At 44.1% G+C, this 19600-nt stretch overlaps 1 protein-coding gene across 1 annotated transcript; it reads left to right on the forward strand.

The window, feature by feature from the left end:
* The first annotated feature begins 1624 nt into the window (after positions 1-1624).
* SSRP1 (structure specific recognition protein 1) lies at positions 1625-18395 on the forward strand. The gene is made up of 17 exons (XM_054971520.1): positions 1625-1677; positions 2038-2263; positions 3928-4113; positions 5010-5115; positions 5288-5478; positions 5564-5794; positions 6472-6575; positions 6703-6831; positions 10636-10857; positions 11265-11337; positions 11945-12083; positions 12215-12260; positions 13195-13315; positions 14940-15110; positions 16336-16427; positions 16618-16795; positions 17938-18395. The coding sequence occupies exons 2-17, from the start codon at positions 2210-2212 to the stop codon at positions 18004-18006; spliced, it is 2112 nt and encodes a 703-aa protein (XP_054827495.1). The 5' UTR covers positions 1625-1677; positions 2038-2209; the 3' UTR covers positions 18007-18395.
* The last annotated feature ends 1205 nt before the right edge of the window (positions 18396-19600 follow it).

The following is a 19600-nucleotide window of genomic DNA, read 5'->3' on the forward strand; positions in this document are numbered from 1 at the left end:
AAATTCTTTCAGGTGCTGGCAGACAATGAATGGGTTTGTTAAGAGGTTTCCCACTATGAAGGGAGACCTGGCAACCTTGATACATGTTTCCCCAGTGAGAAATTAGTTCCCAAGCACATGCGGGTCCAATTTGGACTGGGACCATGGCATGCAGGAGATAGTATTTCAACTTTCCACCCTGTGCTATTTTGCCAACCTGAAATGATTCTGGGAGGCCTTATTTACCCTGTGGTGGTGGTGATGGGGTTTCCACATATATCTTTACTAAGTTTGCTAACTCTAAGGGTAGAGCCTGGGGTGGGCAAGATTTTTGAGGGGGAGGGACCTCAGCAGTGTGTAATGTCATAGAATCCAACCTCCAAAGCAGCAATTTTTTCCAGGGGAAGTGATATATGTAGTCTGGAAATCAGTTATAATTCTTGAAGATCTCCAGGCCCCACCTGGAGGTTGGCAAATCTAACATATACTTGCCAATGTAACCGTCCCCGCCCCCAGACCATTTCAGGTCAGGAGAACAGCAAGGAAGGCATAGCACTGGAGTAACTTTGCATAGGATTGCAACATTTGTTGCCAGCCTCCAGGGGGGGACTGAAATTCTAGAAACTGCTCTTCAGGCTAGTTTCCCTGAAGGACATAACAGCTTTTGAGGGTGGACTCTATGAAATCACGTCCCCTCTGAGATATTTTTCCTTGCTCAAACCCTACCTTCCCCAGGCAAATCTCCAGTGTTCGCAATGTATCTAAGTATCATACACATTACCCTGAGTTGGAGGAACAGTGGGTTAAAAATTATATACTAGAGTTTCCTGTATTCTTTCCTATCTCCATTTCATATTAGCGTGACTAAAGCACAATGCACTTGCATGCAAGCAGCCTACCTGACTTTTTGAGTGCTGGCCTTAGATTGAGATAGGTCCATGGGGTGAAGGAATGCAGATGGCAATTTAACTAGATGTACCTTTACCACAATTTGAAGCGTGCTTTGTGTGGGATATCTTTCCAAAGTAAATGTGTGAAGATTTATGGTGACATAAACACACAGGCACTGTTAGCAAAAGAATATCCTGATATTTGTATGAATGTTCTGCTATCTGCATTTTGAACATGTATGCCCTGTAAGGAGAATTGAATCTATAATGACGTAGCTTCCCAACAGAATAGGTGACAGCTCTTAAAACATTTATTTGATAGTATCTGCAAATATTCATTTTCCACCAACTTTAGTCCCATGTAAAATGAGATAATTCTAGGAATGGTAGCCGTGTTAGACTGCAGCAGAATTTTTTTTAAAAAACCCGTCCAGTGGCATCTGAAAGACTAACACAATGCTTCTGATGACGGACTCATGCAGGTTTATGCAGGAATAAGGTCTGTTAAACTTGTTTTAAAACGTAGATACTATAATACATGCTGATGATAAATCTCACTGTACTGAGTTGTCTTCTTAAACCACTCTCGCTCCGTACCCTTAAGGTACAACACTGAAACCATACCCTAGCACTCCTCCACAGAATGCTTCCGCAGGGGCAGAGGAGAGGAGACGTTCTGGGACAGTCGCACTTTGTAGCCAATGTTCTTAGTGTAGTTCCGGAAGGCGGAAGTGAGGTTTGTTTCCGGTGGAGTGGGGGAGGGAGAGTCGGTCGGGGCTCGTGTGGCGCAGGCGGGAAAATATCGCTGGTGAGAATAATGCGGGTAATAGGGTTGAGGGAAGGAAGGCAACAGAATGTCCCGGGTGTGTGTGTGTGGGGGGGGGGGGGGAGGATGCCCGGCTGGGGAGGAAGGTGGTGGTGTTTCTAGGAATCAAGCCTGAAAAACCCACCAGGCAATATGTGCATCCATCCCTCTCTCTCTCTCTGCGCGCCTGTCTCTGTTGCAACGCCTCAATTCAGCTTGATTCTTTGGCTAGTTCATGGGAGGAGAGTATTCTCTGTCGCCATTCTGGATCTGGGATTGCTGTGGGGTAGCACTCGGTGCTTGCTTTCTGAGTGTAGTAGGGAAGTGTCTTGGCAGATAATTCTTTCTCTGCTTTCTTTCCAGGTTCTTCACGCCTGGTCCTCAGGGCTAATTATGGCTTTGTTACTACTGTGCTAGGTTTGAGAAGATACTAAGGCACTACCTTGTTTTCAGCTGAATTTTTCCTGGAACAGCAAGTTGTTTATTTGTGTGGCTCCAGCCCCTCCCGTAGTGGGCGGGGGTAGGAGTTGTCAAGATGGCAGATACACTGGAATTCAATGAAATATACCAAGAGGTGAAGGGATCTATGGTGAGTGAAGGGTGAGAGGTGGGATGGGGGTGGTAGTTTAGCAGGATGGATGCAAAGCAATATACATATGCTGTAGCATAGTGGTTAAGTGGTTGGGTTGTGAATCAGCACTCTGCTGGTTCAAATCCCACTACTGCCATGAGCTCAGCAAGTGGCCTTGAGTAAGTCACTCCCTTTAGCCCCAGCTGTGGATAACAACCAACTTTTTTCACTTCTCTGAGTGGGGCACTAGTAGAGCAGTTTATAAATGCTGTTACTACTATTAATGTGGCTAATAGGCTGTATGTTTGAAGGGAGATTAGCCTGGTCCTAAGATTGGAAACCTAATGTAGAATCTACCCCAAATTGAGTCCTGGCTTTAAAAGGTAGTAAGACATAATAGTGCTTTCTCTCTCAGGCCTCTGTCAAGCCCCTAATAGTACAGTGATTGGCTCAATAAATACCTCAAGAGCTCTCTCCTCAGTGTTTATTTGTCCTATAAAGTACAAAATCCTTGAAGATTTTAAACATCCTAGATAGATTCTTTTTTTTGGGTTATGAGCCTTTTTACTCACTAAATGTTTCATATTACTTCATATGTAGGTTGCCTTAATGTATTCATTCATTCATTCTTAATGCCACTGAAAGGATTACTTGTCAGCCTACTTGTGTATAACTGGAGATTCTGTTTCTGCAAAATAATCTGTATGAATGTTCTAGGCTCAAATCCATGCATAATTTTACTATTGGGTATAAAGTGCCCTAGACTTCTAAAACACATTTTTAGTCACTAAAATGTTGGGAGGTTCTGCAGGATGACTAGCTTTTTGGAGTTGTGTGTGTTTCTGTAGTATAGTTTCAGTGGGGGTATGATTTCCTTGTGGCATATTCTTTCCTTCTAACTTCATCTGCCCCTTAGTATGCTAGGCAGGTTTGTTCTTCTCATAATAGCCATGATCTTTGTCTTGAATGTATTTAGTTACTAATTAACTAGTTTAGAAGGTAAATTGAGGCACAAAACCCCTTTGCTAAAGTTATGATGTATTTGATGTATTGGGGGAAGTTGTGGTTAATTATATAACATCTTCAGTGATGTTGGCACTTTGCATGCAGAGCGACAAACAATAGGACATGCCTGTGCCCTGAGAAGCTTACAGTCTTAAATTCAGCATGGGGAGGAGCAAGAATAGCAAGAGGACCTTGTATTCAGTTCACTTACTCACATTTAGACTGTCATAGTAAGGGGCAAGAACTAAAGGATTAATCCAATAGTTTTTTGTAAAATGTGGATTTGAAGGAAGAGAAACAGACAAACCATTATCTCATTGGTATTCTGTGTGCAAGCTCCAGATATAAGAGGCAGCAAGGGGAGAGGGCAGGTTCATTTAAATGAGTGGGAGGCATTGGGATGGCTAGGAATGATGCAGCTGGAAGAGTGAAGATTATGGACCTTTGGATATAGCAGAGGACAACTAGCTTCTCTGTTAACAATATCAGTCTGACATTTGAAGATGGGTTGTGGCAGAGGAAATTCTGGTGCAGAGGAGCAGAACTGGGTGTAATCAACATGTAGGCATTAAAAGCTATTGGATTTGATCAGAGAATTAAAGGGATCTTCTTGCTAGAAATTAAGTACTTGGGCCACTGTTGCTTTGCTGCTAGCAATCTCTCTTTTCTGTGGTTAGAATGATGGTCGTCTGCGACTGAGCCGTCAAGGTGTGATTTTCAAAAACAGCAAAACAGGCAAAGTGGACAACATTCAGGCTTCGGAGTTGTCAGAGGGCATCTGGCGACGAGTGGCATTGGGCCATGGCCTCAAACTGCTTACTAAGAATGGCCATGTATACAAGTATGATGGTTTCAGAGAGACGGTAAGGTTGGTTTTAGTATGACTTGGTTTCTTAGCTGTATATAGGAAACAATTCTTAACACATCTATGCAGAATTAAGTCCTATTTTATTAATGAGGCTTACTCCCAGGAAAGCGTTTTTAGGTTTGCAGCCATAATAGAGTTGTCTGTTGGTCATCTAGACATAGTAGGGGTGGTGGGAGTAGCTTCTGGTCAAGATGGGTTAATTTGTTGATGATACCTTTTTGGAATTTGCTGCTATATTCAGTGTAGCCAGACTATTCTGCAGAACTATATACAATTTTCTTATGTATTCAAATGAATTTTTCTTTTGGCCTTGCACCTTTATTCATGGGTTTTATTAGCTTTGGGATCCCAGGGAGCAGTTTTTGATTCAGTACTAGGTTTTATCCCGTTAGTTACCTCTTCCAGGCAGTATATGCCATTCTTTTGTTAGCTTTGTTTGTTAGCCAGTTTGGTGTAGTGGTTAAGAGCGCGGGACTCTAATCTGGAGAACCAGGTTTGATTCCACACTCCTCCACTTGAAGCCAGCTGGGTGACCTTGGGTCAGTCACAGCTTCTAGCTCTCTCAGCCCCACCCACCTCACAGGGTATTTTGTTGTGGGGATAATAATGGCATATTATGTAAACGGCTCTGAGTGTGTGTTAAGTCATCCTGAAAGGTGGTATATAAATTGAATGTTGTTAACGTTGTTTTGTGTGACTTATTTGTATGCAAGTATACTTCTTAATACTGCTTTTACTTTACTCTTGTCTGAAGTGTATGTCCTTCTTATATCTGAGGTATAATGGGGACTTGTCTCCCAGGTGCAGAGAACCTACTCTTAATTAATGTGTCATTGGCTTTCTGTGTGCCATTGGCTGGATGTTCCCTAATCAAGTCTTCTTCTCCTGTAGGAATTTGAAAAGCTCTCAGATTTCTTCAAGACCCACTATCATCTGGAGCTGGCTGAAAAAGATCTGTGTGTGAAAGGGTGGAATTGGGGAACAGTAAAATTTGGAGGCAAGTTTATGTTGGATAAATGATATCCTGTAGGATTTTATGTGGAAGTGAAGTCTAGAGGACATAGCTAAGAGAAGAGTGGAGTTTCCTCTTCACCTTGAGGGAGGAATGACTGTGAGCTGTGACAGTGTGTTTAATTTTTTTCTTGAAAGATGCTTTTGCTCTTTTGTAGGGCAGCTACTTTCCTTTGACATTGGGGAGCAGCCAGTGTTTGAGATTCCACTCAGCAATGTGTCACAGTGCACAACTGGCAAGAATGAGGTGACGTTGGAGTTCCATCAGAATGATGATGCTGAGGTATCACTTATGGAGGTGCGCTTCTATGTGCCCCCCACTCAGGAGGATGGTATGGACCCTGTTGAGGTGAGTACAGCCTGAGTAAAAGAGACAGAATAGAGTGGAAGGAGGTATTTGCTTATAATACTTTTTATTCCAATTCATCCCATAGGCATTTGCTCAGAACGTGCTATCAAAGGCAGATGTCATCCAGGCCACTGGAGATGCCATCTGCATCTTCCGAGAACTTCAGTGCTTGACGCCCCGTGGGCGTTATGATATCCGTATCTATCCCACCTTCCTGCATCTTCATGGCAAGACATTTGACTACAAGATCCCCTATACTACTGTTCTGCGGCTTTTCCTGCTTCCTCATAAAGACCAACGCCAGATGTTCTTTGTGGTGAGAAGTGAAATTTTGGGCAATTTTTTTATAGTTAACTATTGTTCCCTTTCACATAAAGCACCTCCAGTTGCTATGAAAGAGGACAGTAGCTTTCATTCTATTTAAACTAATTTGAAAACCAGAAATAGCCATTTGTCCATGTCATACAACGTTCTTGGTGGCTGAATATGTCAGGGTAAGGAAAGAATCTGGAATTGGCACTCAACACGTATTCCCACATTGTTCCAGATAATATTATTTCAGCAATAGTTAATCCACTCCCACCTCCTCCCCCATCCATTCCAATGTCTAGCTCCAGCCCCTCCCATGCAAGAATTACAGATATATGGGGAACTGAAACGCTGTCTCAGTAGTGTTGAGGTAGTGGATCTTGCAGATCTCTTCATAACTTCTGTGGTCATCTTGTCAGACAGAGGAAGAGCATAGCCAGCCCCCTTAGAAAAGTAGCAGAGTAGTCTGGTGGTATCATGTCTATATTGTCATGATACCATACCAGACTGCACACACAGATGAGGTGGAAGAGAAGGAAAAATTGCACATAAAACTTGCCCTGGCAGTGCCCTGGTCTGATGTTCTCTGGAGCTGAGCATATTAATGTGGCTGGGCAGGGCCCTGTGAAAATGGCCAGTGTGGATAATAATCAGCTAAATATAATTATCTCTGCTTCCTTGCAGATCAGCTTAGACCCTCCTATAAAACAAGGGCAAACTCGCTATCACTTTCTTATCCTCCTCTTCTCCAAAGATGAGGACATCTCCTTGACCCTCAACATGAATGAGTGAGTACCCTTCACTATATTAGGTATCATAGTCATAGCAAGGACTTCACTTGACTGCTTCCAGTTTTCACAGGTCTTTGCATTTTGGAGTCTGGCTGTGCCTTGACTTGTATTTTCTTTGCTCCAGGGATGAAGTAGAGAAGCGTTTTGAGGGACGACTCACCAAGAATATGTCAGGATCACTGTATGAGATGGTTAGTCGTGTCATGAAAGCTCTTGTCAACCGCAAGATCACAGTGCCTGGCAACTTCCAGGGGTGAGGCATGCCTGCATGCAGGGAAAGGGCTGATAAATTATCTGTTTAGTCATCCTCATGGGGAATGTTTGAGAAGAAAGAGAAGGACTGAAATTTATTCCTGGTTTTGTCATTGAGAATAACAACCAAAAGTAGCTAAATGATTATTATCAAAAGAAAATATGCCAAGAATGTATTATTTAGTTATGTATTATTTAGTTGTTAAAGTAAGTAGGAAGACAGAAGGAGCACTGTGTTATATAGATAAGCTTAGAAGAAAGTGAAAGATTGTTTGACAGATAGAATAAATTTAAAATGAGTAAGGGAAAAGGGACAAGGGGTTGGAAAACTGTTGGAAGTCAACAAAAGGGGGGAAAGGGAGGGGGTTAGAATTGGAAAAATTAAAGGAAACTGATTGTAATGTATAATTTAATGATGGGAGCAGATTATGGAAGGGAAGGGCATTGAGACATAGTAGGGCTCGGTGCCCTTCCAATCTGCGTCCCATCCCAAGATATACCTGTTGTGGGGCTAGGATATTAAACCACTCTCCGACACTGGCGCTGTGCAATGCCAGGTCCATAAATAATAAGACCAAAACGCTGCAAGATTATCTTGCAGCATTGAATGTGGACCTGGCTTGCGTGACCGAGACATGGGTGAGGGAGGGTGAGACGGTCGCTTTGAAAGAACTAGCCCCCCCCCCCCCCCAGGTTATACGGTCCTCCACCAGTCCCAGACAAGTGGTCGGGGGGGAGGCGTGGCTTTGCTCATTCGGGAGTCTTTCTCCTTCAGACCACTCCCCACCCCAAAAATTACTGGCATTGATTGTGTGGGCCTAGTGTTGGACGCCAAGGAGAGGTTGGCAATATGTGTGGTGTACCGACCGCCTACTGCACCTGCATCTTCCCTGTCTGGTCTCTTGGAGGCGGTGGCCAGCTGGGCCTTGGAATTCCCGAAACTTTTGGTTCTCGGGGATTTCAACGTCCATGCTGACGACGATGCCTCCATGCAGGCCATTGACCTGGTGTCCTCCATGGCGGCCCTAGGACTCTCCCAGTTTGTTTCGGCTCCCACGCATCAAGCAGGTCACACGCTGGATTTGATTTTTGGGGCAGGGATGATGGTGGTCCTGGATGCCTATGATGCAGTGCCATGGTCAGATCACTTTGTTCTGAAGGCTCGTCTGAGCATGCCGCTCCTTTCCCGGGTGGGCAGTGAGCGGATTTACGCTCGCCCGCAGAGGCTTATGGAGCCAATTGGTTTCCAGGCGGCTCTGCGGGATCTGATGCCCCCTGGCAGTACGTTAGATGAGCTGGTGGATGATTGGCATGGCCGTCTTTCCGAAGCCATCGACGCTATTGCCCCCTGCCGTCCTCTCCGAGCCCGCAAATGGGTAGCTCCTTGGTTTACCGAGGAGCTTCGCCAGATGAAGCGGTCTCTGAGACGACTAGAGCGAGTGTGGAGGCGGGGGCGCGACGAAGAGGCAAGAACATCTTATAGGACGTTTATGAAAGCCAATGAGGTGGCAGTGAAAGCAGCAAAGAGGGATTTCTTTGCTGCTTCCATTGCATCTGCTAGCTCACGCCCGGCTCAATTATTTCAAACAGTTCGGTCCTTGGTCTCCCTCTCTCAGGGAGACCACCAAATTCTTAATTCAACTATTGGCTGCGAGGCTTTTGCGAGCTATTTTGCGGGTAAAATCTTGTCCCTTCGCCGTGGCCTGCCACCCACTGTTGATACAGTAAGGGAACTGGAGACCCCTTGGCCGTCTTCTGGGTCCGTATTAGACCATTTCAGCCTGCTCTCTCAGGACGATGTTGACAGGATCCTGCAGGGGATGAGGCCAACCACCTGTCCTCTGGACCCCTGCCCATCCTGGCTGGTGAAGGCCAGCTCAGAGGGGCTACGGGACCATCTGGAGGCCATTGTTAACATCTCCCTGAGCTCTGGGGTTTTTCCAGGAGTGTTAAAGGAGGCGGTAGTGCGGCCCCTCCTGAAAAAACCATCTTTGGACCCCACCGACCCGTCCAGTTACCGCCCAGTGTCGAACCTCCCGTTCCTGGGCAAGGTGATTGAGCGGGCGGGTGGCGGTACAACTGCAGGAATTCCTGAATGATGCTCTAGTCCTGGACCCATTCCAGTCTGGCTTCCGTCCTGGCCATGGGACGGAGACAGCCTTGGTTGCCCTCACAGACGACCTTCGCAGGCATCTGGATCGAGGCGGGTCAGCGCTGCTTGTGTTACTTGATCTCACAGCAGCATTTGACACGGTTGACTATGATTTGTTGGCCAGCCGCCTTGCCGACGTGGGGATTAGGGGGGCAGTCTTACAGTGGCTGGTCTCCTTTCTCCAGGGTCGGGGACAGAGGGTGGCGCTCGGGGGAGATCTATCGGCCCGTCACCCTTTGGTGTACGGGGTTCCCCAAGGGGCAATACTCTCCCCAATGTTATTTAACATCTATATGCGCCCCCTCGCCCAGTTGGTGCGGAGGTTTGGGCTGGGTTGTCATCAATACGCGGATGACACCCAACTTTTTCTGTTGATGGACGGCCGGCCAGACACGGCCCCAGACAATCTGGCCAGAGCTTTGGAGGCTGTGACGGCATGGTTGAAACAGAGCAGGCTGAAATTGAACCCAGTGAAGACGGAGGTCCTGCAGCTGGGACGGGGGCTGCCAGATGTTGGGATCCAGCTCCCTGCCCTGGATGGGACACCACTGGCAACTTTGCCAGTGGTAAAGAGTCTGGGTGTGTTCCTGGATGCCTCCCTATCGATGGAGGCCCAGGTCACGGCGGTTGCCAAGTCTGCATTTTTCCATCTTCGTCAGATCAGGCAACTTGCCCCCTACCTGACGCCCCAGGACCTGGCTACAGTGATCCATGCAACGGTCACCTCCAGGCTAGATTACTGTAACTCACTCTACGCTGGGCTACCCCTGGGCCTGATCCGGAAACTACAACTGGTCCAGAATGCAGTGGCACGGGTCCTGACTGGTATACCTTACCAGTCACACATCACACCTGTCCTGCGCCAGCTGCACTGGCTTCCAGTTGAATTCCGAATCAGGTTCAAAGTGTTGGTTCTTACCTTTAAAGCCCTGAGTGGGTTGGGACCGGCATATCTTCGGGACCGCCTCTCCCTGTACGTTCCCCGGAGATCGCTCCGATCAGCGAATAAATATTACTTGTGGTCCCCGGCCCTAAGGAAGCCCGCCTCGCTTCAACCAGGGCCAGGGCTTTTTCAGTCCTGGCCCCAGCCTGGTGGAACGCTCTGTCAATGGAAACCCGGGCCCAGCGGGACATATTATCGTTCCGCCGGGCCTGTAAGACAGAGCTGTTCCGCCAGGCGTTTGGTGATTGAAGGGGGCGGTGCCATGTCGGCCTCCCACCTTTGGGGTGGGGAAGGTTCTCCCCACCACTGCACCTTGTTAATTTGTTTTATTATTTGTATATTGATTTTAGTTTTTGTTTTTATCAATTTTAACTGTTCACCGCCCAGAGCCCCTGGGATGGGCGGTATATAAATTGAATAAATAAATAATAAATAAAATTTTTTTTTTAAAAAAAAGAGAATAACAACCAAAAGTCTGTAGACAGTGTTCAAAGATGGGTAAGAGAGTGGGTTGTGAAGTGGTAACATTTCTTATGTTTTTGTCTGCCAGCCAATTTTTCTATTCCAGTTGTAAAGAGCTGGAGCTAATAGCTTGCAACAGTACCTCTAGATTGTAGAGCAATGTGATTTGTACTAGTAGGCTGTGTGAGTGTAAATTGATGTTTTGTGCCCAAATTAAATTTTAGCATGATCACTTTTTCCCTGTACAGGCATTCTGGAGCTCAGTGCATCACTTGTTCCTATAAGGCCAGTTCAGGGCTCCTGTACCCTTTGGAGCGTGGCTTCATCTATGTGCACAAGCCACCTGTTCACATCCGCTTTGATGAGATCTCTTTTGTAAATTTTGCTCGTGGGACGACTACTACACGCTCCTTTGATTTTGAGATAGAAACAAAGCAGGGGACGCAGTACACTTTCAGCAGTATAGAAAGGTGAGTGTAACCCAACAGAACCACAAAAGTAAATGCTCACAGCAACCTCTTTCCACCAACCACTTTGTTTAATGGAATGTATCTTCCATTGTGGGTGAAGGAGATGGTATTGCTGCCAGCCCTAAATCTCGTTCATTCCAAAAGACAGCTCTTTACTGCCTGTCTGGGATTTGTGACTCATGATGTCTAGTTTTTTTTTAATATAAGGTCCCTGTTTTGCTCTGATCTGCTAAAGCATCACAGCGTTTGTGTGCAGTTGGGGGGCAAACTGAATCAGCTTTCTTCTCAGGGAAAACAGTTAAATCTCTGCTGTCTTGTCTAGTCCTGTCACTCTCCAGCTTCTGGTCTCAGGTTCTGTGGAACTTGCCATAGACCAGTTAATATTAGGCTGATTTCCTTTCTTGCAGAGAGGAATATGGCAAGCTATTTGATTTTGTGAATGCCAAGAAGCTGAACATCAAGAACAGAGGACTCAAGGAGGTACCTGTTTCAGGGGGTTGAACAGGATGGAGGACAGAGAAAGGCAACTGCTGCCCATTCCTGTCCTTGACCTGCTTGGGTGGGATGGGGTGTTCTCTTTCTCTCCAGAGCTTTCTCCCTTCTCAATTTCTGTTCTCTCCTTGTAGAAGAAAAAGGTCTGTGCGATTGTCCCCTCCTCCTCTTGGTTCAGGTCTCCTCCTCTGCATGGCTGTGGTGAACATTCCTAATCACCATAGTATAACCTTGCATGAGCCACAAAGAAGAGGCCATGGTCTGCTTTGCTGAAGGAGTGGCTTTCACCTAATCCACTTTGAAGTCACTGGCATGGTTCTTCCCATCCTATGACAGTGGTGGTTGGGGAGTTAAAATGTATTCTAGTAGACTATGGAGGCAGCATGAGATGTGCTACATTTTTGGGTAATCGTCGCTTGGTGTGTGTTTACGCATACATGAGAAACCCTTCCCATGTAGTATATGTGCCCAGGAGCATGCTGAGAGACGTAGTTTTAGAATATTGGCATGCTCTGAATTTGGAAAAATGTTGCAAAATTTTATCTGCTTAGAGTCTTGCACCAACTCCCATAGCATATCTTGTATGTGTTTCTAGGGCATGAATAAAAACTATGATGAGTATGCTGGCTCTGATGAGGACTCCCATGATGCCTACTTGGAACGTATGAAGGAGGAGGGTAAAATCCGTGAGGAGAATGCGAATGACAGCAGCGAGGATTCTGGAGAAGAGACTGGTGAGTCCTTTTCCCTGTCTTGGGGATATAGAAGCTTATGGGGTGGGGGTGGGGAGTAGGTAATTCCCTGTTGCTGTCTGTGCTGTTTCTCTCATTGTTCTAAGTTAGAAACAAAGATTTTCTTTTTCTAGATGAATCCTTCAATCCTGTAGAGGAGGAGGAGGATGTGGCAGAAGAGTAAGTAAGATGTTTGATTTAGGTTGCTTGGTATCTGTTTTACAGTGAATACAATAATTGAATGGACTAACTATTGAGCTTTGATTGGAAGAATGCTGTGAGAATTAATAGGGTGAAACCATGACTGGAACACTGACCACCAACATGACTGTGGAAGAATAACCAATCTTACAGTTAGGATGTCACTTTGAGACACTGACTTTTGTGCGTATCGTCTTCATTTGGAAAATGCACTTGTCTTAGGCCAGTATTGTATGCTGAGGATTAAGGGCTGTATCCTACCATGTTGTTTCATTGGTGCCCACACTCTTCCAGCACAAGACATTGGAAGAATGCCATCAGGAAAATACTGAATCTTTTAATCTAGAGAATGTTTTTATTTAAATACCTGGAGTAGGAGGGGGCAAGAATGAAACTGGACCTATTCTGCGTAGAATAGACTATACATGATCTTTAGCCAATTTTGCAGGTTAGTCTGATTTCTTTCATTTGAATGTGTAGATGTAGTGGAAGGATGAAAAGAATGAAAGCCAGTTGTCTTGATGTAATGGTTAATCGTTCATCAGAGTGCATGGTGCTCTATGCACTCTTGCTGGCATGGACTCTTGAGGGATCTATGCAGCATTTCAACATGAAAAGGACTGAGCAGTATTGATGAGTTTTTCTGTGCTTCTGAATTCATATTATTTCATTCCTTTTAGCCTGTTTATAAGGACTCATTCATTCACAGTTTGTCTTTGATTATTGATTCTGTGTTGTAAAAGTCCATCTTGGAATGATGGGGGCTGTGGGTCAGATACTGGGGATATATCTGAGAAAAATGCTCCTACTACAAGTTCATGTCTATTGATGTATGCACCACTTGGGGTTGGTTAAAGGATATGTCTAGTTGTGAACCTAGTTTTCCTGCATGATCAATCTTTTTTGGGGCCAGGTTTGACAGCAATGCCTCAGCTAGCTCATCTAGCAACGAAGGAGACAGTGATGAGAAGAAGAAACCTGCCAAAAAAGCCAAAATTGTCAAAGAACGCAAGCCCCGCAAGAAGCAGTCTGAGGTGAGAATAGCCAGGATGTAGAGCGTGTCCAATTGTGACTATAACTAGGAAAAGCATTCATACACAATAGATTACTAAAATGCGATCTACATGCTGCATTTCAGTTGGTGCAAAATGCTACGGCAGCCAGATTTTTGACTGGAATGAGTCACAGGGATCATGTCTCTTCATTCTTAGCTCATCTGTACTAACTTCTAATCTGTTTCTGGGCATAGTTCAAGGTGCTGATAATGACTTTTAAAACTCTGTATGATTTGGAACCAGCATACTTGAGAGACTGCCTACTCCTTACAGGGCTACCTGACCACTACAGTCATTTACTGAGGCCTGCTTCGAGTACCCTTGCCGTACGAAGTTAGGCAACAGCTTGAGAGAGTGCCTTCTCACTCACAGTACCCAAACTCTGGAACTCTCTCCTGTTGCTGTCTTTCACCAGCGAGCAAAGGCTTGTTTTATTTGTTAGGTGTTCCTTCAGTGATCTCTCCTTTTTGGCCATTATTTTAATGACTGTTTTTTATGTATATTTTAGCTTTCGTTTTAATTGCTTTAATAATGTATTTTTTGTTTCAGTGGTTTTTAAGCTGTATTTATTTGTTTTTAATCTGTTAGCTGGCTTGGCCTGATAAGGACAGAAAGGCAGGTTATAGATCTTGTAAATAAATAATAATTCAACTCCCTATCTTATTCTGGGCGCAAGAGAGAATTCTTGGAATTGCCCTTAAGACAAGGAATACCAATGAGAAGGCAGTCTAACGTACTATTATAGATGTTTGTTAAATAAGGTGTTAACCTTAGTTACATTATGACATGTAAGGAGCTGCTTACAACTGGAAATGCTGATTTCTGTTCTGCATAAGATCATGTTTCTGTTCAGTGCTAGCATGGTGTAACCAACGGGATATTTCAGCTGCTCATAAATTTTCAGCAGGCACTTTACATGTTGTCAGTTCTCATAAAAATTGGTCCTTGGTGGTCCTTAATGTGTAACCTTCCTAATTCAGTTGCTCACCTTTACTCAAATGTAGCATTAGCCAAACTATTTTTTTAAAAAAATCTGAGATTGTATCAGCAATTGGTTTGAAGAGAGACACTCCACAACAGTTAGAAATTATAGCTGGGCTAAGTCCAGTGAAATCTGGGCACAGTTTTATTTTTGGAAGGGTGGTTAACCTTTGCAAAATACGTCCATGGCTCAAGGTGCATTCTCCTACCATGGAGTGTTCAAGGTAGTGATGAAGAGGTATAGTAAGAGGTGCTGTGGCATAAGGGAGGAGCACCTCTGCTTTGGTAGCTAAATACCAGTTCAGTGTCGGCCAGCAGACTTCATCCACTGCAGCTGCAGCTGCAGGTGCAAATATAGATATGCATCTCTATTTTAGTCGTGCATGTCCTCCCTCTTTCTCTTCTGCTTCGTTACACACTGAATGGGAGACAACTTTCAGTGTAGCTGAGTAAACTGTCCCAGAATCTGCAACAGTCTAGAAGCAGCCTCCAAGATGTGTGAGGAGTTGATGCTTGCAGAAAAAGCCCACAAAAACAAACTGGGACGCACTGGGCTATTGATGGTAAAAACTCATTTTGGGAGATGGCTTCTTTATAATTTTTTTCCTCCTCTTCCCAATAGAGCAAGAAAGGGAAAGACCCCAATGCCCCAAAGAGACCTTTGTCTGCATATATGCTGTGGCTCAATGCCAACCGTGAGAAGATCAGGTCAGACTGTCCAGGCATGAGTGTCACTGATGTGTCCAAGAAGGCTGGAGAACTCTGGAAAGGGATGCCAAAGGAGAAGAAGGAGGTGTGTAAGGGAGGGTGGTGATGGCCATCTGTGCAATAGGAATGGTGGCTAGGTATATTTTTGAGAAGTGCTTGAAGGTGTTTTGTAGCTTGTGCCACAACTTCAGATTTGGTACATAAATTGTGTGCAGTTACAGAAACATGCAGAACGAGAAATGTTTTAGTAAGGACTGGGATGGGAGAAAAGAGGAATGCAAAAGAGCAGATAAAAAGTTAACACATTTGAGGCTTTTAGTTTAGAGAGAAGACAATAAAAATGTATCCGTGTATATGTGGAGAGAAGCAAGTCAAGGGAAACTTTACTTTTAATACCAGTGTGAGGTCATCTAGTAGGATGGTTTGCCAGCCAATTCATGACAGGAGAAAATGCTTCATGTAGCTGCAGTTAACTCATGGAGTTCACTGCCACAGTTCACTGCCAGTGGTTTAGATGACTTAAACAATTACGCAGATTTATCAAGGACCAAAGGACATGTTTGCTAAATGGCACCTCTTGGCTCAGAAACAGTCTGTCTGAGCACCATTCGCTGTTATCTTCATGCCAGTCTGGTGGAAGTATCAAGCAGCCCCCATGGGAAATAGGGTGCTAGACCAAGTGAATCTTTATCTTGGCTCAACATAGTTCTCATCATTCTGTTTTTATTTAAGGTATATAATACCCCACCCCCAAACTAAGGGGTTTTTGTGTGCTTCAGTGATTTTATGAGGATTGGTAATCCTACAACTGAACTTTAAGTGTTCCCCTGTGTCTCCAAATTAATTTATCTCCAGATCCATCCTGTTAAGAACAGATATAATGGATCATGACAGGATTTGGAAATATAATGGATCTATAGATCATATGAAGTCATATAGACATTACCTGTTTTATTAGATGATGATAGAACTATTACTCTTTCAGTTGCAAATTTTATATACTTGTGATTGATTTTGCAGCTGTTTAAATATGGTTTAGTTTGTCTATATTTTAGTAGCCTGCTTAAACCTAATAAATTAAGAAGCAGTATGAGATAGAGAGTGGTATAATGATCCAAATAAAAATGGTGTGTATAAGGAGCAAAACAATTTTTAAAGGTTGGTATACTCTGAATTTTCTGGAATTCTATATAGATGTTTGGAAAATTGGATACAAATGGTCCTGGCGCTAGTATTAGTAGGAATGGTGCACACAAATTAATCTTTTGTAGGCTATATTGAATGGTGAGTGAAAGGAACTTTGTTTATAGGAATGGGAGCGCAAAGCTGAAGATGCGAAGAGGGATTATGAGAAGGCCATGAAGGACTACAGTGAGGGGGGCAAGTCAGACAGTTTCAAAAAGTGAGTAGCAGGTTCTTCCCAGGATAATAAACTCTTCCATGTATGGAAAGCAAAAGCATCAAACTACTGCTTTCTTTTGTGGGGGGGGGGGGGAGGTATCATATTCCTTTCTCTCTACAGCATCTGTACTGCCCCAGAATGCTTTTTGGAAATTGCCATTGCAGAATCTTGTGTACTTGCTCACATGCAGGGAAAAATCCAAGAAGAAAAAGAAGCCTGAGAAGCCAGGGAAAGGCAAACCAGAGAAGAAAACTGTGCCTGCAAAATCTTCTGCCAGCAAGAGTGCTCCTAAACCACTAGGCGAGAGCTTCAAAAGCAAGGAGTTTGTGTCCAGTGATGAGAGCTCCTCAGGCGAGGACAAGAAGGAGGTGGGTGCTCTGGTGGCAGTGAGCTGGAGAGAGAGAGAAACGTAGATTCCATTCACAACAGAATAGGCCAGACTCCTTCCTATAAAGGAGTTACCCTCAGAGGAACCTGGTATTTCATTCTCTAGGTATGTGATAGTAATCTCTGAAAGCTATAGACTAGCCTTGTGTTCTGCAGCTGAAGTTCTCTAGCACTTCTGCTTTGGCTGGTGTGCTTATTTGAGACATGGCATTTCTTTGTGTGCCAGGGTGCTCATTGCTTACAGTATTTGGGCACCACAGAATTCAAGATGCATCGCAAGAAGCGTGGTATTGTAGGGAGACAAATATTGCAATAGGTATGATGGACAGGTAGTCGTGGAAGGCATTTTCTAAATACACAAAAGGCTCCTAGTGACAACTGGAAAGTCCTTCCAAAAGCCTCTCTGGCTTTCTGAGCCTTGAAACTATTATTGTCTCCCCATGAATTTGCTCTGATCCTGAATTGTGAAGGCTAGAAACTTGGTATTTTAAGAATTAAAGCTGAGAATCTTCTGAAGGCAGTCTTTATGCTGTGTTACCTCTTGAGCATATGAGTTTAATCTTAGCATTTTAGTCATACACCATAGTAAGTTTTATTTACAAGATTAGAAATATGTCACATAAAATATATCAATATGTCATAAAAATAAAAGAATGAAAAACAAGCATCAGAGTTGGTAAAAAAATAAATTAACAGTTTAGACTAATGCCAGTATCTCTTGTCTGTCTTTTTCGCTTGATATTGTTCTAGTCTGGTACCTTAAAAAAATCGTTGAGGTTTTCTTCCCCAAAGATGCATAAAGAGAGTCCTCATTCATTCCTTCTTGCCTCTTGCTAAAACACGTTGATTTCAGCTATATTGTCTATAGTAATAGGGACACAATCCTAGTGCAGTAAAACAGCTGAACATTACACGCATTGCAATATTTTCTAGGTCTTGCACTCATCATGCAGCTTAAACATCCTGTTGGCTGCTCAGCCAGGATTTAATTGATCTGCTCCCAGTGGTATCCAGCTCCCATTTCCTGAGTTGATTCTGTTAGCATAGACCCTTTAAGGCTTGTAGTTAATCTTGAACGTGTTTCTGCTTCTTAACAATCATTATTTTTTTCCCCCTCCACCAGGATTCTGATGAGGAGGAGATTGCTAGCACCCCACCCAGCTCAGCAGAGTCTGCATCAGGCTCAGATTAGCAAGCAACATGCACAGCTGTCCCCTTATCCCTTTTATAGGTTGTGTGATTGCCATATTGCCAAAGTGAGGCTGACTGGACACTGTTTCATCCAGACTGGAGAACTGGCACCATATGAAAGTACCTAATGTGCATCATTGGCCTACTTAGGCTGTTTCCCTCCTTGCACGTTGCAGTCTGGACTGGTTATTCCACCTGAAGATATAAAATGGTACTGCTGTCACCGGTGCATCCTGTCAGGGGGCAAGTTGGTGGCCTTGAAACAGCTGGAAGCTGGGACACTATGCAGCCTCCTAGTCAGTTTCAGTTTGTGGGGTTTTTAAATAAAGGTTTTCTTTGTATTTCTGTTTTATTGTGGCTAATTGATTTAATAAAAACCAAATGACTTTGGATGGGACTTGTTCTTGTGTGACTTAACACTAGTCTGTACAAATGAGCCTGCATCTTCCAGCACCAAGGTATACAGGAAAAAAAGCGACCGATTTTTCTGAAGCAGGAAAAGACCCTCTTTTCTCCCCCTTCCCAGACATGAGATGGTGGTTCCCCCCCCCCCCGCCCCCAACAACTTGTATCAGAGCCACATCTTCTTAACTGTACTACCTTCCATTAGCAGCTACACTAATTGTGTTTAAAGGACTGTTGTGCACTGCTGGGACTTGGCTAATGCAGGCAAGCAGTCAATAGTGATGAGGTCTGGCAGTGCAGGAGGCTCCACAAGCAATAATAGCTTTTTTTAAGCATTGCTAACACTGACACTTGGGACTATTGGTTCCTGAGATTTCCCATAGCAGCCATTGATCTCCACACTTTTTAGGGTAGCTTCTTCTGTGCTTTGCCTCTGCAGAGCCAGGACAATATTCCTCAAAGAGGAAAGAAATACACAACTGGCTTCTTCCCTGCCATAATACAGCACCTCAACAACTCTGAATCAATATGGGTGCATATGTGTCTGTATGTGATCACAGAATGGTATTGACTTGGGATAGCCTCGAACGCTGAAAGCTCTCTGACAGTTGCTGTTCACAGTCGGCCGGCTCAAGATTGAGAGTAGTTTTATAGGTGGAAAAGGGCTGAAGACATCTTGTTGGGTCTCGTGACTTAGGCCATGGAGTTCATCAGCCCCTTGGCAAAAATATAATTGCTATGCTGCACCAAGATAAAGGTCCATCCATCTCTGCGTTTTGTCTGTTAATGGTGGCCAGACAGACCACTGGAAACTAGCTAAACATGGTGACTATCTCAAGATAATTTTCCATATCTTGTATTCTTAGGGATATGTTGTTAATCATGTCAAACAGTATTTTTAAAAGCAATTTAGGCTATTAACGATGACCTCCTCTAGCAATAGGTTCCATAGGTTTATGCCTTCAAGTATTTCTTTTATTTATCCTTGAACTTGCTACTTGTAAATTCTATATTTTCTAAGTGAATAACTTCTCACGGTTTATGTGCCAACCTTCTGCCACATCATTTGTTTACTTGGGGTCACACCTTGCCTAAAATGTTCCAACTGGTTGATGCTTCTCTTTATAAAGAATGTGCTTTATTGTTATTTTTGTTTTTTTCCCTACACATTGTACTCTGGTTTTCCCCGT

Source organism: Eublepharis macularius, chromosome 2 (assembly GCF_028583425.1).
Source record: "Eublepharis macularius isolate TG4126 chromosome 2, MPM_Emac_v1.0, whole genome shotgun sequence".
Lineage (NCBI taxonomy): Eukaryota > Metazoa > Chordata > Lepidosauria > Squamata > Eublepharidae > Eublepharis > Eublepharis macularius.

What these genes read in the sequence shown, in the direction of transcription:
- SSRP1 (XM_054971520.1), top strand. Translation starts at nt 2,210, where the DNA reads ATGGCAGATACACTGGAATTCAATGAAATATACCAAGAGGTGAAGGGA. An exon ending in GGATTCTGGAGAAGAGACTG is followed by an intron (nt 12,084 to 12,214) that starts GTGAGTCCTTTT and finishes TTCTTTTTCTAG; the next exon opens with ATGAATCCTTCAATCCTGTA. An exon ending in TGCCAAAGGAGAAGAAGGAG is followed by an intron (nt 15,111 to 16,335) that starts GTGTGTAAGGGA and finishes CTTTGTTTATAG; the next exon opens with GAATGGGAGCGCAAAGCTGA.